Below are 27248 nucleotides of genomic sequence, written 5' to 3' on the forward strand. Positions count from 1 at the left end.
TTGTGTGAAAATGGCCATTTTTACAACTCCAATATGTTGCTACAGGTTGACTGGATTTGTTGTGAAGTCCTTCAGCAAAGCTCGACCCTATATCTTCATAGATGAAAGTCACTTGAATGACTCCTTCTCATGGTTGAAAAAGAACCAGGAAGAAACCGGTTGTTTCCGAAGTGTGGGGAAACTCTTCAATAATGCCATGAAGGTAGGTTGAGTTACTAAGTAACTGTATTGTAGAGATGTGATATGGGACATCATTGTCAAACTATAAACATAGTTAACAGAAAGAGTATAGAAAATACAATATGAATCGAATTAAAACAACCTCTTTTTCATACATTTCCACTATGACCACTTTTTGCTTTACGATTAGATTTTTCCTCCTCTTCTTTTAAGAGAGTTTATTTTTTTCTATCAACCTATCTATTATTATTATTATTATTATACATTTTTATAGCGCCATTTATTCCATGGCGCTTTACATGTGAACAGGGCAAATATAGACAAGTACAATAAACATGAGTAAAACAAGGCACACACAAGTACAGGAGGAGAGAGGACCCTGCCCGTGAGGGCTTACAGTCTACAGGGGATGGGTGAGGATACACTAGGAGAGGGTAGAGTTAATCATGCAGCAGTTCAGCAGAGGATTGTTGCAGGTTGTAGGCTTGTCAGAAGAGGTGGGTCTTCAGGTTCCTTTTGAAGGTTTCCATGGTAGGCGAGAGTCTGATGTGTTGGGATAAAGAGTTCCAGAGTAAAGGGGAAGCACAGGAGAAGTCTTGGATGTGGTTGTGCAAGGAAGAGATGAGAGAGGAGTCGAGAAGGAGATCATGAGAGGATCGAAGGTTGCGTGTAGGTAGGTACTGGGAGACCATGTCACAGATGTATGGAGGAGACAGGTTGTGAATGGCTTTGTATGTCATTGTTAGTGTTTTGAACTGTAGCCTCTGGGCAATAGGAAGCCAATGAAGAGCCTGGCAGAGAGGAGAGGCTGGGGAATAATGGAGAGACAGATGGATTACTCAGGCAGCAGAGTTTAGGATAGATTGGAGTGGTGACAGAGTGCTAGAGGGGAGGCCAGAGAGTAGGAGGTTGCAGTAGTCGAGGTGGGAGATGATAAGGGCATGCACTAGTGTTTTTGTGGTTTCATGGTCAAGGAATGAACGGATCCAGGAAATGTTTTTGAGTTGGAATAGGCAGGAGGAGGCAAGGGTTTGGATATGTGGCTTGAAATAGAGGGTAGAGTCAAGGATCACCCTGAGGCACCGAGCGTGCGTGACTGGGGAAAGTGAGCAGCCATTGACATTGATGGATAGATTGGGTGGAGGGATAGAGTGAGGTCGGGGAAAGATGATGAATTCTGTTTTGTCCATATTCAGTTTTAGAAAGCGAGCAGAAAAGAAAGATGAAATAGCAGACAGACATTGTGGGATTTTGGTCAGTAAGGAAGTGAGGTCAGGTCCAGATAGGTAGATCTGCGTGTCATCAGCGTAGAGATGATATTGTAAACCGTGGGATTCTATGAGCTGTCTGAGGCCGAAGGTGTATATGGAGAAGAGTAGGGGTCCTAGAACTGAGCCTTAGGGTGCACTGACAGACAGGGGGAGAGATGAGGAGGTGGTGTGGGAGAGGGAGACACTGAATGTTCGGTCAGTTAGATATGATGAGATCCAGGATAGGGCCAAGTCTGTGATGCCAAGAGATGAAAGAATCTGTAAGAGGAGGGAATGGTCTACAATGTCGAAGGCAGAAGACAGGTCAAGGAGGAGGAGGACAGAGTATTGTTGCTTGCTCTTGGCGGTTAGTAGGTCGCTTTAGTTAAGGAAGTTTCAGTTGAATGATGTCGTCGGAAGCAAGATTGTAACTGGTCAAAGAGGGAGCAGGAGGAGAGGTGGGAGGACAGTTCAAGATTGACATGCTGTTCCAGTAGTTTTGAGGCATAAAGATAAAGGGATATCGGGCAAAAGCTGGACACAGAGGATGGGTCGGGGGAGGTTTTTTGAGGATATGTGTGATTGATGCATGTTTGAAGGATGAGGGGAAGACACCGTTTGTCAGTGATAGGTTGAAGAGTTGTGTTAGGGTTGGGATGAAGACTTTGGCAAGGTTAGGGATTAGGTGGGACAGGAGCGGGTCAAGCGTGCAAGTGGTAAGATGTGATATTGACAGCTTCAGCAGAAATGATAGGAGAGAGAGGAGGTGCTGGTGGACGGAGTAGAGAATTGAAAGTGTTGAAGAGCTGTTTAGGGTTGTGAGTCAGGGTGGATATGAGAGATGAGAAATAGGTTTGTTTTGCTTCAGTGAGAGTGGACTTGAAGCTTGTGAGGGACTGTTTGTGTGCGATAAAGTGCTCAGCAGAACGAGATCTCTTCCATCTCTGCTCAGCGACCCTGGAAGCCCGTCTCAGTTCTTTCGTCAGACTGGTCATCCAGGGCTGTCTGTTTATTGTATGAGTGTTCTGCTATGCATGAGGGGGGCAGCCGAATCAAGTGTAGCTGTTATTGTGGTGTTATAAAAAATGGCAGCAGCATCTATCTAAGTTTCTTGCTTCTACAGGATAAGTCTTAGTTTTGAATGATACAGTTTGTTTTACCATAGATTCTAGTGGAAAAAAATTCTAAATGTGGTAAAATGGTGAAAATAAATGCAATTCCACCATTGTTGGTTGAGTTCCATTTTTGGGGTATTCTTCATGTGTCAAAAATGATAAAGTAACATGATAGTCCTGGTCGGTATGATTACAGCATGTTCAAACTTGTAATGGTTTTTTTTTATGTAAAAATTATTGGAAATTTGTAAAACAGAAAAATTGGCTTGTATCCCGATATTCTGAGAGCTGTCATTTTTTTCATTGTTGGAGTTGATAATATGTTTGGGTACATATGACTTTTGTTTGCTTTTATTGGAATTTTTATGGCAGTGTTGTGACAGATAAACAGAGTCCCACGGAGATGGTCTTCTTGAGATGTTTCACTGTTAATTTATTAAATGATATGTTTTAACAAAAATATTAAACTTTTTTATTTCAGGGAGGAGTAGAAGATGATGTTTCCCTCTCTGCTTATATAACTCTTGCACTTTTAGAGGCTGGAATATCTCTGCAGGTAAGTTATAAAATTTTAAGGAAAAAAAGGCAAAAATAATAATTTTTCAGACCATTACATTTATTTCTAGAAAATAGACTAAGACCAAACCTGTTTAATGGTCTTAATTTGATCCATGGTGATACCATGTTTCTCTAAAAATAAGACAGGGTTTTATATTATTCTTTGCACCGAAAGATGGTTTAGAATTTATTTTCAGGAGCTGTCTTATTTTTTTCCTATGAACAACAATCCATATATATATATACACTTGATCAAAATGTCAATATTTAATCAAATGTAATCTTGTCACCACATTTTTGATCATGAACATAACTTCAAAACCTGAATTCCGTCTGCATTTTTTTTCAATCATTCTACTTCCTTTTTCTATGTACAACAATCACCTCTTTACACAGGCTAACAAAGAAAGGTGGGATTAGAACGATCACTAATAGATCTGATACATATCATACTATTGGCAGCACATCTGTGCGATATGCTAACAAGAACATTGGCCCTCATTCATTTCGACTGAACTTGTGCAGGCCACTCATAGTGAAAGGGGCCACTGGAGTAAGATGCACCTAATTCATTAAAAGGCGCACACCCTGTTAGCTGTCGAGTTCCCACCTCTACACGGGGGAATCTCGAACCACCTCCGCTGTGGTCTCTTATTCTTCTCCAGCCACAGTAGAGCCTGCTCAGTGGAGACGTCGGTCCCAGCGTCTGGCTCATGCTGATACTGGGCGACTGGTTACTACTGTTCTTCCAGGCTCTGCCTTTGTAGCCAGTACTGGTCAGTGGCGAGCAGACGTCTCTGGGACTAAGTCCTGCTTTTCCCCTTTTGAGCATGCCCTGGGTAAGAACTCTCATTGGAGGTTGGGGGTCACATGCTCAGATACTGCAGCAGCTCCCATTAGTCCTCTAGGAAGGTCCTGAAGTTGCTCAGGTACTGTAGCAGCTCCCATCGGTCCTCTAGGAAGGTCCTGAAGTTGCTGCAGCTATAAAAGGTTCGCAAGGCCGCACGGCCATGCGCTAGTATGAAACCAATGTCTATGAGCTCAGCGCCAGTGTGGTCATATCTGGATGCGGTTAGGGTTTGGCTGAAATAAGCCCCTAGAATACCGGCACTTCCGGTGAGGAGTTTGTATGAGTGTATTCAGGGTCTTGGCTGAAATAAGCCGCTGGAATACTGGCACCTCCGGTGAGGAGTTGTTTGTCTGTTTTGTCTGACTGCATGACCACAGTTTGCTCTGGTTGGTAGCTGTGTACCTCTGTGAGGTTAACAGGGCACAGCATCTTGTTCCTAGCGACTCTGTGGAGTTAACAGAGTTCGCTTATACCGCCATATAGCGCTGCCATTTGCCAGCAGCAGGTTCCTCTCCTGCACGGTGGACCCCGGGTTGCGAACGCATCTAATAATACATATATATATACTCAGTGCGTTCCGCCAACCCTAACACACCCCTTAATAATTTAGGATTCTTATGAGTGCCGTGCGCCTGTGGCAGAAATGTGCATACACATGCATATATGTGCATGTGTACACACGCTGCACATACATACACATATATACATATACACACTGCACTTACACACCTATACACACACACTGCACATACACATGTATATACACACACTGCACATACATACACATATATAAACACACACTGCACATACATAACAGCCTGTCTCCTCTTCAGTTCTAGACTCCTGCAATTAAAATACCTTTGGTGATGTCATGGTCACACGACCGTGATGACACCAAAGGTCCTCAAGCAGTCTTAGCCTTGTAATAGAAACACTGGGGACCTGAACAATTGCCCGGTTTGCTCTTCCTTCCTCCTAACTCCGGCCCTGCATGCCAGTCTATCTCTTGTTCAGTTCCTCTAGGTTCCTGCAGTTAATAGAACTTTGGTGGCATCATGGTCACATGACTGTGAAGTTACCAACGGTCCTCAAGCAATCTTAACTTTGGAATGGAAATGATGGGGGCCCCTAAGAGAGTGGGGCCTTGGGTGATTGCTCAGTTTGACTACCCCTAAATCAACCCTGACTGTAACTAGGGGTTATCTTTGGAGTAGGGCTTATATTTCAAGCATACTTCAAAAATCCTGTAAAATCATGCTAGAGATTATTTTTTGGGGTAGGTTTTCTTTTTGGTGACACAAAGTAAGTAAAGAGGAAAAGAAGGTTTAGTTATTTCAGAGGGCAATTATACACTTACCATAGAAGAAATGTCCAGGTGTTGCCAGCGGTGCAGGAAATTCTCTGTGATGGATCAAACAACATGAGCAAACAACCAAGAGTCATGCAATGATAATATCACCACCATGAAAGAAGACCTCTTGAAAGTTTTGATGCATGGTGCCCTTTTCTCAATATATAAACCCTTGCTACGTGGATGTTTTCTGTATCTAATCCTATACTTTTTTTGCAGTCTAGTTATACAGAACAAATCAACTAGGTGCATTTTTCAAAGTATCATCCTTTGCGTCTGAAAACAAGCTCATAAAATATTCTAGAAACAATAATAGCTCGCTCCTCAGTAGTTTAAAGCAAAAGCAGAAAAAGAGCTTTTTTAAGCTACAACAATATTTCCTGTATGATATACAGTATGTGTGTGTGTATATATATATATATATATATATATATATATATATATATATTGTACATATATTAAGCTTTATTATAGCTATGCATATTCATATATATTATAAAGTGTGAAATGAATCAAAATCATAGGACAACGGAATTGAGAATATTAGCAACAGAGCAGTGCATATCACACAATTAAGTCAGGTACAAAAAGATATGGATGTACAAAAAGGGCCTTAAATAGCAGACAGAGTGGTTAAAGTGTTGTATGCACAAGCATATATAAATCAACTAGTTTACCCTTTTGTCATTTCGATTTGCAATGGTAAATGTGTGCCTCATAGTTTAACATTAAGAATAATTTGTTTTTAATTTCCTCTCAGGATCCCTTATTGAGCAATGCTCTTTCCTGCCTGAAGAAGGCCTCTATGGATATTAGCAACGTATACACTCAGGCTCTGCTGGCATACACCTTCACATTATCTGGAGAGACTGAACTCGGGGAAAAGTTATTGAACAAATTGGAGGAAAAGGCCGTGCGGGGAGGTAACCAAATATAAAGCTACAAACACTCTGCATGATATATGGGATAATTTACCCCATAACTAACCTATTTTACTTTGAGAGCAAGAGTTAGCTCTAAGAGAGGGCCACAAGGCAGATCATGACCCCACGAGTAATGACATTTAGCTCCCGACCTGCTTACAAAGGATAATAACATGTCCGACCTTCTACCATGTAGTTCCTGCTAAAATTTGCTAGCTCTGTCTTTTTGATTCTAATGTGTATGTTCAACAATATTTTTAACCACTTATTGCTCTACGATGTACTGGTACGTCATATGCCACTTTGATGTGGGCTCGAAAGCCGATCCCGAATCTTTCTCAGTAGATGATGGCTGAATTATTCATCTACCTCCAACAGCTGCGAGTGGACTGAAGCTTCACCAGCGGCATTTACCACGAGCTGGCAGGAAGGCTTGTTATTCCACATGCCCATCGGCACACGCATGATGAAATCACGTGATTTTCACTATACATTGCGGTGCTGATGCACCACTATGTACTGTTCAAGCGATCGGATGATCAAAGCTTCAAGTCCCTTGAGTTGACTAATAAATACAGTAAAAAGTGAAAGAAAAATGGTTTTAAAAATATGAAAAGAAATGAAAAAATATGCAAAAGTTCAAATCACCTCCCTTTTGCCCCATTAACAATAAAACAATTAAAAAGAGAATACACATTTTTGGTATTGCTGCATTCATAAAAGTCCGATGGAGCAAATAATGAAATAAATTAATCAGATCAGTAACTGGCGTAACTAGAAAAAAAAATCTAAACTTCGTAATTACCTTTTTTTTGGCTACTGCATAATTACAACAAATGCAATAAGACGTCATCAAAAAATCATATCAACCCCAAAATGGTATTAGTAAAAAAGTCAGCTCAGGGCACAAAAAATAAACCCTGACAGCCCCATACACTGAAAATGTTAAATTTGACGGGTCTCGAAAAATACAAAAGAAAAAGCAAACATGTTAAAAAAAATTTAATCACTTAAATAAATTTAAAAAATACATGTTTGGCATCTACTCACACTGACATGGAGGATCATATTTCCAAGATAATTATACCCTATGGTGAATTTAGTAAATAGAAAATCCAAAAAATAATTGTGGAATTGCACTTTTTTTGCTTTTTCAACACATTTGGATTTTTTTATCTTCCTATCTCCAGCTTACGATACTGAACTTATTTCTAAACTTGCAAAGCCATTATATGGGCATCCAGATCTGCATTTCTGTGTGCGAGTGTGATGCGAGAAACTCGCGCATCATTACCTGGCACTGCCGCCGGCACTCGGGACCAGAGCGCGCAGCCACACAATCCGGTCCCGAGTGCCGGCAGCAGTGCCAGGTATTGATGCGAGTTTCTCGCATCACACTCGCAAGTGTGACCTCGGCCTAAATGTCACCATTTGCTCGAAACACAAAATAAGAGCCCCATTGATTGAAAAATAAAAATTGCATATAATCAAAGTTCAACCAATAATTTTAAGCCACAATTAGAAAAAAAGACTATAAAATTTTTGTATTGCTGCAATCAAAGTGACATAAACAATCATATTGACAGGTTACTTTTGCTGCTAAATTAATAACTAAAAAGAAAACATACAAACAAAATGCAGGATTGTGTTGTTTTTTCATCATTTCACCTTACTTGGATTTTTTGCCTGTTTTTCAGCATATTATAAGTTAAAGTGAATGGTGTAATTTGAAACTACAAATAGATGTGGACTGGCGTACATTTCTTTTTTAGGCCACGTTCACTCCTTCAGTATTTGGTCAATATTGTACATCAGTATTTGTAAGCCAAAACCAGGAGTGGGTGATAATACAGAAGAGGTGACGTGTTTCTATTGTACTTTTCCTCTGATTGTTCCACTCCTGGTTTTGGCTTACAAATTTGGTTAGTATTTTACATCAGTATTTGTAAGCTAAACTCAGGAGTGGAACAATCAGAGGAGAAGTATAATAGAAACATATGCACCACTTCTGTATTTTCACCCACTCCTGGTTTTGGCTTACAAATACTGATGCATAATACTGACCAAATACTAAACGCGTGAATGTGTCCTTATGGAATTACATCAAAATGCTTATTTCATGGAAACCCCTTTTAAGGAGAGCTAATTTTTGTTGAGATGCCAGGGATCTCCAGCTCTGCCAATGTTGGTCAAATTCAAAACAATGCATTGGATAAAAGAACAGACACAGCCAATGTCTGTCAGTGTACAAGCCATGTCTGAATCTCAGATACCCTGTCACAACTTTTTATTACATCCACAGAAGAAAGGGGAATGGCTTAATACATTACCCAAAAGGGATTATGCAAGTTTGGAGACAAACAGGCCATAAATTATGGATTCTGCTGAAATTCTTCAAATTAGTTATATCCAGCTGACAAGGCCTTCAGCAACTTTAAATAAAGAAAACACACCCTGTGCCATTGTTTTTATGAATAACACTTAGAAAGCTAACACAAAATACAAAGTTATCAAAGATATATAGAAGTATAAATTGCTTAAATTTTAATAAAAGCAAGGTATATTAACCCTAACACTTATCTTCTCTACAGATGGTCAATTGCATTGGAAGCGGGACTCCGCTCCTCCCGCTGAAGCCTCATACTGGTACCGAGCTCCCTCAGCAGAGGTGGAGATGACCTCCTATGTTCTCCTGGCTCTTCTGTCTGGTCCAACTCCAGATTTAGGAAAATCTTCACAAATTGTGAACTGGTTGACTAAACAGCAGAATCCATATGGAGGTTATTCTTCAACACAGGTAAAGTAAGGAATTTAAGCAGTAGACAATGTGCTGTTCCCAATGAAAACAGGGCGCTATAATGGTTGACCAGATACTGAAACTGGCCATATACAGTAGATGTAACAGTAGTCAGCTAAATAGTGGTTTGGCCAGGAATTTCACTTACCGTCATCATTCCCATTATACTCGTCCAAGTCAGCATTTTTTTTTCAACAACAGGCAAATAAACCGCTACCAGACTCCTCTACCGGATGAACAAAGGATGACAACATGTCTGACCTTCTACCATATGCCATTTGGGCATGTCGGAAAGCCAAACTGGGCTATCTCTTCTGCTAAAATTTGCTAGTGCAGTCTTTTTTAATCTTTAGTGTATGTTCAGCAATATTTTTAAAGGTTATCACTATCATCATGTAGCACTTTTTGACTATGTTGAGACTTATTACAGGGAGTCTGACAGCTCAATTTGACAGTTTAAACTAAGCACATAGCCTTGTAACTAATGATGAGTGGATTGTTTGAAATTCAGATTCGCCTGGTTGTACGAATTTCCGCTGGAAATTCCATTTTCCGCTAAATTATCTGCTACTAATTTAATGTTCCTTATTATGAACTGGTGCCTCTGCAGACCACATAGGATAATAAGCCTAAGATACAAAAAGGAAAAAAAAATATTGCTCACTTCACTTCTCACCTCAACCACTGCTTGGTGCCCATCTGGTTCTCAGGGCCTCTTCTTTCAGCTATCGCACGCCCATTTGATTGTTTTTTGCTAAAGGTTGGGAATTCTTTGGCTACCAGGGCTCAGGGGTTACTGGTCCTTGTAAGGTCGTGGTACATGTTGTTAAATAAATAGGGCAGCACACTGCAGCGCCAAAACATGTAAACTTGAAAAAACGAAATTTGAACTGCATTACTGCACTAGAAATATGAAAAATGAGAGCTTTTAGCGCACAAAAATGGCCAATTTTATGTGTACCTCGTAGCCACGTTAAGGCATCTCTCTTATACGAGGTCCTAAGTTTGACCTACCTCACTGAGAATAAACGTCTCCATCTGAATGGGTACATGCAAAAACCTCTTCTTGGACTCAAATTCTCTCTCTATGTGGAGGGGTATTGGACCTACTATAATTAAAACACCTGGAGCTAGGAGGCGGGGAGTGCACGATCAGAAGGCTAGAGAATACATTTCAAAAACCTGACCTGCACATCCAAACATAGACTGAGTGTGAACAGGTGCTGAACCCAGAGTCGCCAACTCGTATATAGTTAAATAAATAGGGCAGCACACTGCAGCGCCAAAACATGTAAACTTGAAAAAACGAAATTTGAACTGCATTACTGCACTAGAAATATGAAAAATGAGAGCTTTTAGCGCACAAAAATGGCCAATTTTATGTGTACCTCGTAGCCACGTTAAGGCATCTCTCTTATACGAGGTCCTAAGTTTGACCTACCTCACTGAGAATAAACGTCTCCATCTGAATGGGTACATGCAAAAACCTCTTCTTGGACTCAAATTCTCTCTCTATGTGGAGGGGTATTGGACCTACTATAATTAAAACACCTGGAGCTAGGAGGCGGGGAGTGCACGATCAGAAGGCTAGAGAATACATTTCAAAAACCTGACCTGCACATCCAAACATAGACTGAGTGTGAACAGGTGCTGAACCCAGAGTCGCCAACTCGTATATAGTTAAATAAATAGGGCAGCACACTGCAGCGCCAAAACATGTAAACTTGAAAAAACGAAATTTGAACTGCATTACTGCACTAGAAATATGAAAAATGAGAGCTTTTAGCGCACAAAAATGGCCAATTTTATGTGTACCTCGTAGCCACGTTAAGGCATCTCTCTTATACGAGGTCCTAAGTTTGACCTACCTCACTGAGAATAAACGTCTCCATCTGAATGGGTACATGCAAAAACCTCTTCTTGGACTCAAATTCTCTCTCTATGTGGAGGGGTATTGGACCTACTATAATTAAAACACCTGGAGCTAGGAGGCGGGGAGTGCACGATCAGAAGGCTAGAGAATACATTTCAAAAACCTGACCTGCACATCCAAACATAGACTGAGTGTGAACAGGTGCTGAACCCAGAGTCGCCAACTCGTATATAGTTAAATAAATAGGGCAGCACACTGCAGCGCCAAAACATGTAAACTTGAAAAAACGAAATTTGAACTGCATTACTGCACTAGAAATATGAAAAATGAGAGCTTTTAGCGCACAAAAATGGCCAATTTTATGTGTACCTCGTAGCCACGTTAAGGCATCTCTCTTATACGAGGTCCTAAGTTTGACCTACCTCACTGAGAATAAACGTCTCCATCTGAATGGGTACATGCAAAAACCTCTTCTTGGACTCAAATTCTCTCTCTATGTGGAGGGGTATTGGACCTACTATAATTAAAACACCTGGAGCTAGGAGGCGGGGAGTGCACGATCAGAAGGCTAGAGAATACATTTCAAAAACCTGACCTGCACATCCAAACATAGACTGAGTGTGAACAGGTGCTGAACCCAGAGTCGCCAACTCGTATATAGTTAAATAAATAGGGCAGCACACTGCAGCGCCAAAACATGTAAACTTGAAAAAACGAAATTTGAACTGCATTACTGCACTAGAAATATGAAAAATGAGAGCTTTTAGCGCACAAAAATGGCCAATTTTATGTGTACCTCGTAGCCACGTTAAGGCATCTCTCTTATACGAGGTCCTAAGTTTGACCTACCTCACTGAGAATAAACGTCTCCATCTGAATGGGTACATGCAAAAACCTCTTCTTGGACTCAAATTCTCTCTCTATGTGGAGGGGTATTGGACCTACTATAATTAAAACACCTGGAGCTAGGAGGCGGGGAGTGCACGATCAGAAGGCTAGAGAATACATTTCAAAAACCTGACCTGCACATCCAAACATAGACTGAGTGTGAACAGGTGCTGAACCCAGAGTCGCCAACTCGTATATAGTTAAATAAATAGGGCAGCACACTGCAGCGCCAAAACATGTAAACTTGAAAAAACGAAATTTGAACTGCATTACTGCACTAGAAATATGAAAAATGAGAGCTTTTAGCGCACAAAAATGGCCAATTTTATGTGTACCTCGTAGCCACGTTAAGGCATCTCTCTTATACGAGGTCCTAAGTTTGACCTACCTCACTGAGAATAAACGTCTCCATCTGAATGGGTACATGCAAAAACCTCTTCTTGGACTCAAATTCTCTCTCTATGTGGAGGGGTATTGGACCTACTATAATTAAAACACCTGGAGCTAGGAGGCGGGGAGTGCACGATCAGAAGGCTAGAGAATACATTTCAAAAACCTGACCTGCACATCCAAACATAGACTGAGTGTGAACAGGTGCTGAACCCAGAGTCGCCAACTCGTATATAGTTAAATAAATAGGGCAGCACACTGCAGCGCCAAAACATGTAAACTTGAAAAAACGAAATTTGAACTGCATTACTGCACTAGAAATATGAAAAATGAGAGCTTTTAGCGCACAAAAATGGCCAATTTTATGTGTACCTCGTAGCCACGTTAAGGCATCTCTCTTATACGAGGTCCTAAGTTTGACCTACCTCACTGAGAATAAACGTCTCCATCTGAATGGGTACATGCAAAAACCTCTTCTTGGACTCAAATTCTCTCTCTATGTGGAGGGGTATTGGACCTACTATAATTAAAACACCTGGAGCTAGGAGGCGGGGAGTGCACGATCAGAAGGCTAGAGAATACATTTCAAAAACCTGACCTGCACATCCAAACATAGACTGAGTGTGAACAGGTGCTGAACCCAGAGTCGCCAACTCGTATATAGTTAAATAAATAGGGCAGCACACTGCAGCGCCAAAACATGTAAACTTGAAAAAACGAAATTTGAACTGCATTACTGCACTAGAAATATGAAAAATGAGAGCTTTTAGCGCACAAAAATGGCCAATTTTATGTGTACCTCGTAGCCACGTTAAGGCATCTCTCTTATACGAGGTCCTAAGTTTGACCTACCTCACTGAGAATAAACGTCTCCATCTGAATGGGTACATGCAAAAACCTCTTCTTGGACTCAAATTCTCTCTCTATGTGGAGGGGTATTGGACCTACTATAATTAAAACACCTGGAGCTAGGAGGCGGGGAGTGCACGATCAGAAGGCTAGAGAATACATTTCAAAAACCTGACCTGCACATCCAAACATAGACTGAGTGTGAACAGGTGCTGAACCCAGAGTCGCCAACTCGTATATAGTTAAATAAATAGGGCAGCACACTGCAGCGCCAAAACATGTAAACTTGAAAAAACGAAATTTGAACTGCATTACTGCACTAGAAATATGAAAAATGAGAGCTTTTAGCGCACAAAAATGGCCAATTTTATGTGTACCTCGTAGTCACGTTAAGGCATCTCTCTTATACGAGGTCCTAAGTTTGACCTACCTCACTGAGAATAAACGTCTCCATCTGAATGGGTACATGCAAAAACCTCTTCTTGGACTCAAATTCTCTCTCTATGTGGAGGGGTATTGGTACATGTTGTGACATTATGATAACGCGACCTTATGATGCACAATGTCCCCTGAGGCCTGGACATGGCCATAAATTCGAGCCTATAGTGAAAAAAGGATGATGAATAGTAAACGGCTAGCTGGAGAGGTGAGCAGTGAACTAAGTATTAGGTTTCTTTTTACCATTTACCAGCTATTTACAGTTCACCAAATGGCAGCTGGGCATTTTATTATTTTTCTTTTCAATTCATACAAATCAAATTGTAGTGTTCGAAATTGCCACGGAACTGCAAATTTCAGGAAATTCAACACTGTGACTGGTGATAAAATGGAAAATTGCTAAATTTATTTGTACAATTATAACATAAGTTTTGTAAAAATTTAAAAACTTAAAGCAGTTTTACAATAGAAAACTTGCCAAAAACTGCTTGATAAATTGGGGTTTTCATATTCTATATTCATTAGATGTTAAATCAAGTAAAATAATTAGGGTGCTCGGTGAACCCTTAGTGTGGCCAAGAGGCTCAATGCACCATTTACCAGCCACAGTTTTTTTTATTCCCACGCCTTCCTCACAGGTGATCGACAGAGCCGACTTGCTTGTAGTGAGCATTGTCAGCAGAGAAAGCTCAAGCAAGCCATTACTGCCCATCACCAGTGAAGCATGTGAAACGAGTGGGTGGAACAATGCACCGAGCAGCCTAGCCACACCAAGGGTGCACCAAGCACCCCAATTAGTGTACTGGATTTAACATCTGCTTATGCTGAACAGAGGCAGTGATTAGAATACTAAAAGTGCAATTTGTATAAGGGCCATATGTTCTATAGGACAATATGTTTAGCTTATACTAGAAGTTTGGGTTAGCAAACTCCTTTTAGGAATAAAAGGTACCAGTTGGGCTGTCTCGAAGGAAGGGAGACGGAATGAGACTTTTGTATTGCCTATAGAAGATACAGTACTTGATTACACTATGCAAAATGCCAAATACATGGATTCATGTGCTTTCTGCTCTTTGCTTCCAGTAGTTAGTAACTGCCTGGTTCCATGGATCACAGCTTGCCAAATTCTCCTTGACATATAAGATAACATTTTAGCTAAACTTAAAGGGAACCTGTCACCAATTTTTACCATAATCTATGGCAACCACCTTTCAGCCCCATGTGATATCATTCTATAATGCTGCACACATGACTCCAACTCGCCCTGCAAGGCAAAAAAAGACCTTTTATTATACTCACCTATGGGGCGCTCCGGTTCTATTGGCGCCATTTGTCTTAATCAGGTGCTTCCTCTCTTTTTGTGATGCTGTCCTTTTGTGCTTCGTGTGGATTACATATCCTATGTCATCCATAGTGTTCTCCTTCACGCTTTTGCACAGACACAATTCTCTCTGCCTTGCCGATGGTGGAGCAAAGCTGCAGTGTGCATGTGCCAGGAAAGGTCAAAAGAGCCCCGGTGCATGCACACTGTAGTACTTTGCTTTGCCATCGGCAAAGTAGAAAGAAGTGTGTCTGCATTGAAGCGCGAAAGGGAACAATGTGTCGAAGACATAGGTCAAGCCATCTAAATGAAGCAGAGGAGGAGGATGGCATAGCAAGAAGAGAGAAGGCACCTGATCAAGACCAGCAATGCACATTGGACTGGACCACCCCATAGGTGGCTATAATAAAATAATTATAGAATGCTGTCACAAGGGGCTGAAAGGTGGTGGCCATAGGAGGTATCGGAAAAAAAGGTGTCGTTATTTTTAACATATGCTTCCCTTGTACGTATTGAAAATGTACATTTCCATTTTGAAGGACACAGTGGTGGCTCTTCAAGCTCTCGCCAAGTATGCAGAAAATACATTTTCTGACAAAGGAGATGTGACTGCGGTGGTCACCTCGAAGTCAGGATTCCTTGAGCAGTTCCATGTGGACAAGACTAACCGGATCCTACTCCAAAGGGCAACACTATCTAAAGTTCCCGAAGATTACACTGCCACAATAACAGGGATCGGTTGCGTGTTTGTTCAGGTGAGCAGAAAAATTATAACAAGTTGCAACCAATTCTGATAAATGACCCTGACAATCAATAGTTGCCTAGTTGACAAGTAGTGTTGGTCCTTATGTTATGTGCTTCCTGATTAGCCTAAGGTGATGTGTCAACTTAAGGTTTCATACCCCTTTGCAGATGTGGGAATCTTGAGCTTTGGTCTAGGTAGACAACAAAAGCTTTGGCAAGGGGGTCCCTTCTCCTTGACCAATGCAGATCACTTTCACATTAAAAGTTGGTCAATATGTTTCAGAAAAGACTTCATTGTAATGCAACTTTTTTAGACCTAGGTTGAAGAAAGATTGTTCTTGGACTTTCAGCAACAAAAATGTTTTGGAAATGCTGGCTTGTTTTTCTGCATTAAAGATGGAGTCATAATTTCATCTCTATGTTCAGGAAGAAATCATGATGAGCATAGCTAACTGAAAGTTGTGCAGCAGATAAGTCTGCGGTATATGAACAAATATTCCAAAGAATGATAAAAGTTTATCATACTGTATATTACAAACACATAACTGAGGATTGCCTGCTCAAACTTTTTATGTCACTTATGTTCTGGAATATTACAATCTGTCATTTAAAAGCATAAAGTCTCATGTAACGTTATACAAAACATGTTTATGGAAATTTGTATTGTATACTTTTTATTTTATTTACTATATTCAACTTTTTACCATCACTTTTACAATAAAATAAAATTAGAGATTCAGGATTCCCTATGACTATATAAACTCATTTTTAGATTCAGGCACGCAGAGCCAAGAACAACACTAGTCATATCTATCATTTCCATCCACAATGTAGCTCCATCTATAACTTTGCAATTCCTAAGAGGTCAGCAATTAAATCCTTCAACTGTGTATGATGTTCCAAGGACTGACAGTATGGCGCCTATTCACAAAAATGGCATAAAAGCTTTGAACAATCGCACTATATTTGCACAACGCGTAGTTATTCAACTATTTTGCAACTTTTGGATTTTCCATGCCATTTTGTAATTAGCTAGATCAAAATAGGAGGAGCCGGGGCAGAGATTGCATAGCCATGCCTGCCTATCCAATTCATCAAAAGTGCAGGCGTTTTCTAAGCTATAAATGTATTTTTGGTGCTGCACATGGAAACACACAACACACAGAATGAACCGCAAATTTATTAAGTGCCATGTGCCTTTAATAAATTTGGCACCCCGTGCTGCAACATGAACGGAGTAATGCAAGTATGCGCCACATCAGTCTTGATGACTCGGCCCCTATGTGTTTTATTCATTGGGACGGATATACCATTAGTGCTACCGCTGCAGCTGCACTTGTGGCTCCTGGGGTAGAATGACGAGTTATTGGGCTGCAAAGGGTCCATTTACATTTCTTGCGCAGGCAGCCGTTTCTGTTTGTGTCTGCTCCTGTTGCAGTGTAATATTGAGCACTGTGTATTGCCTGGTAAAATTTTGCATCTGTTCTAAATACCATTGGCTGATTTAATATTTGATGTGATATTACTTCTTTAAATCACAGGCGGTCTTGAGGTACAACGTTCCTCCTCCAAAAGGTCCAGCCACCTTCTCATTAAGTGTAAAATCATCTTCACAAGGAGAATGTCTCCAAGATCCTGTGACTACATTTGAACTTCTCATCACTGCCGCGTGAGTTATTTTTCCTCTTTAATTTCGTTTCCCTTGTTCTTTTTCATATCATGCTTGGAAATTTCTAATACTGACCCAATGAGCTTACTAAGCAAATTCTTTAAAAAAAAAGTATGTCAAACTGAATACTACCATTCTCAAAGCTGTCAATATTCTTCTTATTTTGGCCAATATGGAATGCAACCAATAACAACGTTATAGATGTGTACATCATGTCTTTGTTTTCATTCACACAGATATACTGGTACCAGAGAGAAATCCAACATGGCCGTCATTGAAGTCAAGATGTTGTCTGGATACATTCCAGTAAAAAACACAATAAAAAAAGTAAGTTACTGGACTCACAGGCTCTGCAGTAGGAGCAAAATTGTAGAACTGTAGTATAGAGGTGACTTGAGTCTATTCTTCGTGAGCATTTATGGTCATGTACTAAAATCAGGGTATTCAAAAATTATGACTGAGAGAACCAGAGGAGTAACTATATCAAGCGCTAAAGTTGGAACCATAACCCTAACACAAAGAGACTTTAGCATCTTGGGAAACCAGAATTATAAATGACACATAATACATAGGTGACCGTGTTACAGCTTTAACGCTGGGACCCCAACAGCTTCTAATTTCACTCTTCTGGTGAGAGCTCTGAGATTTAACAGTATACAAGAAAGGAAATTATTTTTTTACTGAGGTGAAATGATTTTGTGATTTTAATCATTGTAAGTCCATAAAACTTAAATGGAACATGTTGCCTGGTGTCACGTAGTGACTAGGGACCGTGCGTGCCTACTTGATTGCTAGAACTAGGGGGCACCCTAGTCTACCCCTGTCACCCAGATAACCCTGGAAGATGAAAATGCCGGTATCACGTACCTTGCTATGCTCTTATCTTAAAACTCATCTGTTCCCTCTCCCACTCAGGGAGGTGTGAGGCTGAAGGGTGTAGGATTACGCTAACCAGACAGACAAGGCAAGATAGACAGTGATTAAAGGAAACTACAATCATACAAAAATCTCACAAAATAACAGAGTGGAACACAAGGGAGGAAAAGTTAGGATAAACCAAATAGGAGAGGATGAGGATAAGCTTGCAAACCAACTCCAAACAGAAATCTCCTGAACACTTTCCAACCGCCAACTCCAAACACTGACTTACTCCTCCAACACTTAAAGAGGATATAGAATTTGCCAGTGGTGAGCATATATACCAGAGGGGAGTGACCAACACAGAAAAGCTGAGGCAATTCAGGATGGAGAGCTCTAGGAGATCAACTAAACTGATTAACCCTTGCAATGACAGAGCACGGAAAAAACTGCACTGCTTATTAAGAAGCTGAAGCAAATCTAATCAGTGCAGGAAATCATGTGACCAGACACTGCAATCTTCTGGCCCCTTTCTGTCGCTATATACCCTTGACACCAGGTTTTTTACCTATATAAACTGTATCTACGATCCTTGTTCTGTATTTACTAGCACTTTCTAAGATCATAGCTTCCTGCCTACCAAAAATAATTACATTTTTATTTGTCCCACACCATATGCTAATCAGCACCCATGTCATGGGTTTACCACGACAGAGAGGAGCCAGAAGACTGAAGCATCTGATTTCTCCTATTCCTGGACAGATTAGAAGCACTTCACTGGCTTATTAAATGACGTAAATTTCTTTTAGCAGTGCAGGGGTTCATCTGCTCAGTTAAGAGCTCCTGGAAGCTTTCCATCATTAATGCTCTCAGCTGTGCACTATTAGCCACTCCCATCTCCTATATAAACTGGGTCCTGGATAGCACTCATTGTGAGAGTTAGCTTATTTATGATGCATGGTGGTTGTTATTGGAGAAGGCATTTGGTGGATTTATCTGTGACTGTTTCTAAGTTTTGAGTGTGTGATAATTCCCATTCTTCTCCTACTTTGGTTTAACTCCATCCTCCACTCCCCGGTGTTTACCTCTGTTGTTTATGTGTGTATATTAGTATGATTGGTATTTTCCTTTATCCCTGTTCATATTACGGTACACTACTACTCTGCTTTTCCCTGGATGGGGGAAGGGTACAGACTGAGGGCGGATTCAGGAGCTAAGGCAAGGTACATAGCCCCGGCTTCTTCACCATCAGAGTCATGACAATACAGCAGTTTGATGGATGTCTTCAGACTGTTCTTTTTTTAATGGCTTTCGGCTTGATCTCAAGTTATGGCAACTTGATGGATGAACGATCTGTGGGAAGATCGATCTTGATAGGCCCACCACGGTCTTTTCAACCCATTATCTTGATACGTCTAACCAGAAAAGTGGAGTACAGATCCAAAATGGTGAAAAGATTAATATAAATTTATTACAAGATTACATCAGACAATTAAGATTACATAGAGAATTCATCAAGAACACAAATGCTCAGCGAGGAAAAACAAGATGGACAGAAACCATGTGGCCGCCTAACACTGCAAAATATACGAAGTAAAGTGCCAAGTGCTATATAAGTAAATAGGATAAGGGAACACTATAAGGCATCTTGATTAGTGTACCACATGTAAAGATCCATGACACAGATCACATACATAAATATTTCATCAGCCTAAGTACAAGCTCAGTCATAAAGGTCCCTTACCCATATTGCAGTGACAGGAGATCCACACGGTGCAGCCCCAACGCGCGTTTTGCATCGGCTTCGTCATTATCTTGACAGTATCAAGTCATCAGGTTGCTGATCTTCCTCTTCACCTTGTTCCTTCTTTTCTTCTGACCATGATGTCCTTCTCCAGTGATAGCTTTTTTTGTATGATGTGTCCATAGTTGCCAAGTTGTAGTTTGGTAGTTCTATCTTCGAGTGACAGGCCTGGCTTGGGCTGGCATAATAGGCACCCCCTTTGCCCTCTTTCAATTGACATCTCTCCCGCTTTGATTGACATAACTAATGTCATCCAACCAGCCTATTGCACATGTGCAGCTCTTGTTCCCTGCTATGCAAGCATCTGCTCTGTAGATGAAGTAGGAGACATGTGTCATGTCAATCAAGGCTGTAGAGATGGAAGTATAAATTGGGCAGAAGCTCACAGATTTATAGTGTGGTCAAGCAGAAGACACATTATAGGAATCGTGTTAGTGTCAATGAGGCAGGAGGAAGGATGACTTGGAGTGTATCATGCCATTCTATATCTGGCTGGAAATTAGGTTCTTGTTTGATAGCAAAGGACTACAAAGACTTTGATATGTGTCATAGGTTTGCATCTCCCAATGGGAAATTTCCTACAGTCTAGAGATTCCGTTGTATTTATTGATGAATAATGGGAATTTTTTTCTGATTTGAAGTGTAGTTTCATTATACAGTGGGCAGCAGCTAGTAAGGCTTTGAGGGTGATGATGTAGTGACTTGGAGTATTGGAAGGAAATAGAAAGAGGAGGCCAATTTCAGAGAGACAAGGGAGCAAATGGTTACTTGTGAAATTAAGAATTTTGAAAACCGGATACCGAAATGTATGTAGTAGGTTGCATTTCCACCAGATATGCCCCTGACAGAGTTAAATCGCCAGGAGAAGATTTTCTCATTTCTAAAGATAATAGTATGTTATTTTAACGTTTGGAAATTACTTGTTTTATTGCAGTTCCAGTTCTAATGCCCATTTTTCTCCACAGCTGGTGAAGGATAAGTTAATACAAAGAAGTGAGGTCCAGACTGACATGGTGACTTTGTACCTGGACCAGGTCTGTATCAGTCATTGTTATATATTTCATCTTATTCTCTTTCTTCTATGAACATACAAAACCTAAAGTAGAAGAAAAATTAAAATATACCTAGCTGTAAGTAACTAAAAAAGCAATAGTGCATATATATAACATAGGGTACTTAGTAAAACCTATTTTGATTAAAAAAAAATGCATAAAGCCATTCCACCAGCGCCAAGGTGTACCTAATTGGGACAGTCCTAACCTCTATTATTAAAGCTTACCATGTTTCAAGAATGACCTCAATGTGAATAAAAGCCAAGCACGACCACGCCCCAACTATGGACAACTTCTATGAACATCTCAGATTCCTCCATGATAAATACTAATCTTTAGCAGTTTTCTTGTAAAGTGGATATCTGCATCTTTGGATTATTTTCATGACTTTCAGATTCACTGAGGTTTTTATTATCTTCTTATAGATTGATCACAGTTCAGTCATTCTCTCCTTCATGGTGGAACAGGACATTGTGGTGAAGGACCTAAAACCAGCTACAGCTAAAGTCTACGATTACTATGAAACTGGTACATATTTTTTTCAAAAATGCTAAATTAGAGCTATTTCTATACTTAATTTCTATATTCTTTTATTATATCCCTGAGCTTATGCTGTATTTGCGTGCTTGGATAGACTTTTTGCTTTCTTTTAGTCAGTCTTGGATGGATCTGTGTCTGTTTAACCTTAGTATATGATTGTTATTGGAAAGCTTAAAGAAGCACTCCCTTCAAAGTTTTTATCCTCTTAACAAAATGCAATCATCATATTATATGACACTGCACACTTACAATTGCTCATTTTACCCTTCTACCCAATTTATTATTCTCTTTTCCATTAGATCTATGACATTACATGATTAAACATGACACTAGCTGAATCCTTCTAAGCTCTATGTAGAAAGAGGAGGTCTTTTTCATGTCTCTGCATCTATCATCCCTCTCTTCAATTCTTGATCCAGCTTTTACACTCCTCAATCCCCCTTCCATCCCTGCCAGCGACCTTTGCAGTGATGACTCATGCAGAGAAAAGAGACTTCCTGTTTTTAGGTAGAGGTTAGAAGGATTCAGCTGGTCATTTTTTTATCACATGATATCATAGACCTAATGGAAAAGAGAACAATTATTTGGGTAGAAGAGCAAAATTAGCAACACAGGGCTGTATAATATGATGACTGCAACATATTGAGAGAATAAAAAATTTGATAGGAGTTCTTCTTTAATGCTACTGCTGCTACTTTGTCTTTCAGATGAGCATGCCACTGTAGACTACAACCACCCTTGCAGTAATGGTAAGTGAGTACATACTTTTAAACGCTCTATTCTATAGGATCTCTACAGTATGTGTACACAAAATTATACTTTTATTGCCTGCTAATTTACTTGTCTTCCTTATGTCTCAGACCATAAAGAGTCTTGGCTAAATTTACTATATAAATGTAATAGATTGGCTAAACCCTATCTTCCAAAATTAATTTTGGCAAGATTCATTTGATTCAGTCTGAAAAAAATCGGTCTGAATCAAAAGTAAATTATTGCCATGAAAAGATATTTATTATGCTTTGACAAAAAAAACACATTATAGTCACCTGTCCTAGAGACTCGCCTGTCCTTACACCTCTACTGCTTCTGCAAATCTTTAGTTTTTCCATAGCTGAAGTCAATGATTGGTCTCAAGTGGTCATATGGGGGGTATGGAAGTCTTTGACATTAGTGATGTACATCACCCGCAATGACGGATCTCAGCGCCAGAGGAACCAAAGACTAATGTGAAGAACAAGGAAGCTGCAGCAGAATCCAACATTTTGGGGAAAATTATAACAAATTTGGGTTGGATCGATTCAGTTAAAGGTTACCACAATTTTTGGTTGGATCAGCAAATAATGAGATGTATATAAAGCTGGACATAAGCCCCCATTAGCAGATATTGGATACAGGTTCACTAAATTGTAATCCAATATTGGGCACATTGTAACCAACATTGGCGTTAAGAAGGATCAGACAGATCCTGTTGGATTTCAACATGTTCAGTCCGTTGTTCTTGTGAGACATAAATGGCATCAGACGTGTCTGACAGCTATATACAGTGGGGCAAAAAAGTATTTAGTCAGTCAGCAATAGTGCAAGTTCCACCACTTAAAAAGATGAGAGGCGTCTGTAATTTACATCATAGGTAGACCTCAACTATGGGAGACAAACTGAGAAAAAAAATCCAGAAAATCACATTGTCTGTTTTTTTAACATTTTATTTGCATATTATGGTGGAAAATAAGTATTTGGTCAGAAACAAACAATCAAGATTTCTGGCTCTCACAGACCTGTAACTTCTTCTTTAAGAGTCTCCTCTTTCCTCCACTCATTACCTGTAGTAATGGCACCTGTTTAAACTTGTTATCAGTATAAAAAGACACCTGTGCACACCCTCAAACAGTCTGACTCCAAACTCCACTATGGTGAAGACCAAAGAGCTGTCAAAGGACACCAGAAACAAAATTGTAGCCCTGCACCAGGCTGGGAAGACTGAATCTGCAATAGCCAACCAGCTTGGAGTGAAGAAATCAACAGTGGGAGCAATAATTACAAAATGGAAGACATACAAGACCACTGATAATCTCCCTCGAACTGGGGCTCCACGCAAAATCCCACCCCGTGGGGTCAGAATGATCACAAGAACGGTGAGCAAAAATCCCAGAACCACGCGTGGGGACCTAGTGAATGAACTGCAGAGAGCTGGGACCAATGTAACAAGGCCTACCATAAGTAACACACTACGCCACCATGGACTCAGATCCTGCAGTGCCAGACGTGTCCCACTGCTTAAGCCAGTACATGTCCGGGCCCGTCTGAAGTTTGCTAGAGAGCATTTGGATGATCCAGAGGAGTTTTGGGAGAATGTCCTATGGTCTGATGAAACCAAACTGGAACTGTTTGGTAGAAACACAACTTGTCGTGTTTGGAGGAAAAAGAATTCTGAGTTGCATCCATCAAACACCATACCTACTGTAAAGCATGGTGGTGGAAACATCATGCTTTGGGGCTGTTTCTCTGGAAAGGGGCCAGGACGACTGATCCGGGTACATGAAAGAATGAATGGGGCCATGTATCGTGAGATTTTGAGTGCAAACCTCCTTCCATCAGCAAGGGCATTGAAGATGAAACGTGGCTGGGTCTTTCAACATGACAATGATCCAAAGCACACCGCCAGGGCAACGAAGGAGTGGCTTCGTAAGAAGCATTTCAAGGTCCTGGAGTGGCCTAGCCAGTCTCCAGATCTCAACCCTATAGAAAACCTTTGGAGGGAGTTGAAAGTCCGTGTTGCCAAGCGAAAAGCCAAAAACATCACTGCTCTAGAGGAGATCTGCATGGAGGAACGAGCCAACATACCAACAACAGTGTGTGGCAACCTTGTGAAGACTTACAGAAAACGTTTGACCTCTGTCATTGCCAACAAAGGATATATTACAAAGTATTGAGATGAAATTTTGTATCTGACCAAATACTTATTTTCCACCATAATATGCAAATAAAATGTTAAAAAAACAGACAATGTGATTTTCTGGATTTTTTTTCCTCAGTTTGTCTCCCATAGTTGAGGTCTACCTATGATGTAAATTACAGACGCCTCTCATCTTTTTAAGTGGTGGAACTTGCACTATTGCTGACTGACTAAATACTTTTTTGCCCCACTGTATCTCCCTAATCCTACTTAGGGGGAACCTTTCACTTGGATTTCCCAATGTAAAGTATGGTCAGCAATTGTAAGTCTCCCTTATGTGACAGCATTCTCGTATGCTGTATGCATGTCCCCAATGACCTCTGGAAGGCACAAAAAAATTGCTCTCATTTTGCTCATTAATGGTGCGATCCAGTCCAATTGGTACCTTGATCTGCAGCCTCCTCTCTTACAATCGCCGTCCTCCTTCCTTGCTTCATGTGAATGACGTGTCCTGTGTCATCCTCACAGTGTCCTCCATTGCGCTCCTGCGCAGGGGCACTTTTCTCTGCCCTGCCAAGGCGGAAAAATGTAATTTTTTGATTTGTCACTTACACAAAAGTTCATAGGTGAAACTGGACCACACAGTTTATTGCACAATTTGTCCCAAATGCGGTGCTGCCCCATATGTTGCCAGAAACTACTGTTTGGCCACAAATCAGAGCTGAGAAGGAAGGCGCGCTATTTGCCTTTTGGAGCCTTTTGGAATATTTTGCTGGTATCATTTGCAAAAGTAGAACAGCAGAAAAAAAAACCAAAGTGAACTAACTGTAGACATTGAACCTCTCAATAAATTCATGTTTGATTCCAGCGAATTTTTTGTAACATCCATGCCTGGCTTTTTTTCTGGACAACTGCAAATATACCAGTTTTGTGCCCATACATTGTGCCGCCATACAATGTAGAGCCCCCATATATTGTAGCGACCCCATACATTGTACCCGGCTTGTGCTTCTGGAGACATGCACCCCATAATTGGCATTATTCTAGTGGAAAGAGCTCAATTAACAAACACTGTAGTTTAGGCAAAGTGGGGCTCAGAAAGAGGGGGGGCATTTGGATTTATAAGCGCAGATTTCACTGGATTTTATTTCAGGGTTTGGGAGCCGTGTCGATTTTCCATATTTTTTGTTCTATCAGTAACATGGTAAATACAGTTGTAAAATTGTACTTTTTTACATTTTTGCAATTCTAATGCAATTGGAATATTTTCCTTGCTTTCCTGTGCATTACATGATAAATGTAAAAGTGTCACTCAAAAGTACAACTCATCCTGCAAAAAAAAGAAGTGCTCTTACGGGCATATGGATTAAAAAATAAAAATGTTATGGCTCTTAGAAGAAAGGGAGAAAAAAATGGAAATTGGCCACGGCCTTATGGAGCTTAAAAAACATCTCAGCTTTACAGATGAAATCCACAGTTCTACCAAAAATCTAGGCTAAACAGAGCTGGGATATATAGTCATCTTGGGAGTTTTGATTTGTTGATAAGAAACTTCATAGCTGACTATCAAAATGTATAAGGCTAGGTTCACATTGCGTTAGTGGGTGTCCGCTAAGGGACTCCGTTACATGGTGCAATTGTCGCAATTAACGCTATGTAATGGATCGGTTAGCGCACCCATTGACTGCAATGTGCTAACAGATCCCTAACGTATGCCATTTTTGGCATGCGTCTGCGATGTGCCGTTAGTTTCGGACAGACCTCGAACGCTGCTTGCAGCGTTCAGGGTCCGTTCCTCGCTAGCGCAGATCGGGCATCTGCGCTTGCGGGATTGCCGAACGCAATCCCTTTTTGGACATTGCGTTAGCGCAATCCGTTAGCGTATCCGCTAAACGGATTGCACTAACGCAATGTGAACCTAGCCTAAGACAAGAACCTAGGTGAAGTATACACTACTTCAGTTTTCCCTGGAAAACAAACTTGCAGCATGCTCTCAATTTGTACCCGATATTCTGATCCACCTAGACCACGCAAGTTATTGAGTCCATGGGAAAAATAGGACTGCACTTGGATGACATTTTAGTGCAGTTTGATTTTTATGGACCGGTAGAATGGAGGAGATGGAAAAAAAATTTCCCATCTTCTTTTGATCCGAGAAAATGGAATCACATTCTGATCAAAGCGTGATTAGCATAATCATCCCGATTGTCTCTGATGAGTGAAAATACCGTTGTGTGACCCTAGCCTAACAATAAAACAAGTTGGGATGATGCAATATATCATTATATTGTGTTACTAAGCTAAATACTGTATAATCCTTCTTCTGTTATTTCTTTGACTACAGATAAATCAGGAAATTCAAGATGAGACCGGGCTGCTCGATTTACGGCATCAGTACCTACAACCAAGCACTGGAAACCAACAGTCTGATCATACTAATAATAATAAAACTGTAATAATAACAATAAAAACAACAAACATAATGACAAACATGTCCCACATCTTGTAATTTGCTTACTCTTACTAGTCAACTGTCTTGGAGAATTCTAGGGAAAAAAAAGAATAAAAATGTAGCTCGTATAAAATCAGCGTACAGAGCTTTTGTCCACTGGTTGTGCCTTGCATTGCAATGCAGTCCCATTCCAGTAAATATAATTTATTCATATTTTTATACTTTACATATTTAAATATTAAATGTTCCAAAATTCAAAAGACGGTGTGGTATAAACCAATGAGACAAGGCCAAAGAGATACATCAGATATAAAATACTTTCTTTCTGTTAGAGTTTATAATCTCTAAATTACAGCTCTAGAAATGTCATATAGAATTCGAAATATTGCTAGACTGGGTTTTAGGGTGCATTTGAAAATGTTGATAGCTCCAGATGAGAAAGGAAGCAGGAGA

General features: G+C 40.3%; 1 protein-coding gene across 1 annotated transcript in view; it reads left to right on the forward strand.

Annotated features, from left to right (window-relative positions):
- Positions 1-26925, forward strand: part of LOC138665903 (alpha-2-macroglobulin-like) — an 88826-nt gene extending 61901 nt beyond the window's left edge. The window contains exons 26-36 of the mRNA XM_069753856.1: positions 46-202; positions 3027-3101; positions 6065-6227; positions 8819-9024; positions 15323-15538; positions 17069-17196; positions 17433-17523; positions 20824-20892; positions 21336-21438; positions 22158-22199; positions 26688-26925. Of these exons, the coding sequence (XP_069609957.1) occupies positions 46-202; positions 3027-3101; positions 6065-6227; positions 8819-9024; positions 15323-15538; positions 17069-17196; positions 17433-17523; positions 20824-20892; positions 21336-21438; positions 22158-22199; positions 26688-26710 (1273 nt within the window). The 3' untranslated portion in view covers positions 26711-26925. The remainder of the gene's footprint in view (positions 1-45; positions 203-3026; positions 3102-6064; positions 6228-8818; positions 9025-15322; positions 15539-17068; positions 17197-17432; positions 17524-20823; positions 20893-21335; positions 21439-22157; positions 22200-26687) is intronic.
- The last annotated feature ends 323 nt before the right edge of the window (positions 26926-27248 follow it).

The sequence above is a fragment of the Ranitomeya imitator genome, chromosome 2 (genome assembly GCF_032444005.1).
Source record: "Ranitomeya imitator isolate aRanImi1 chromosome 2, aRanImi1.pri, whole genome shotgun sequence".
Lineage (NCBI taxonomy): Eukaryota > Metazoa > Chordata > Amphibia > Anura > Dendrobatidae > Ranitomeya > Ranitomeya imitator.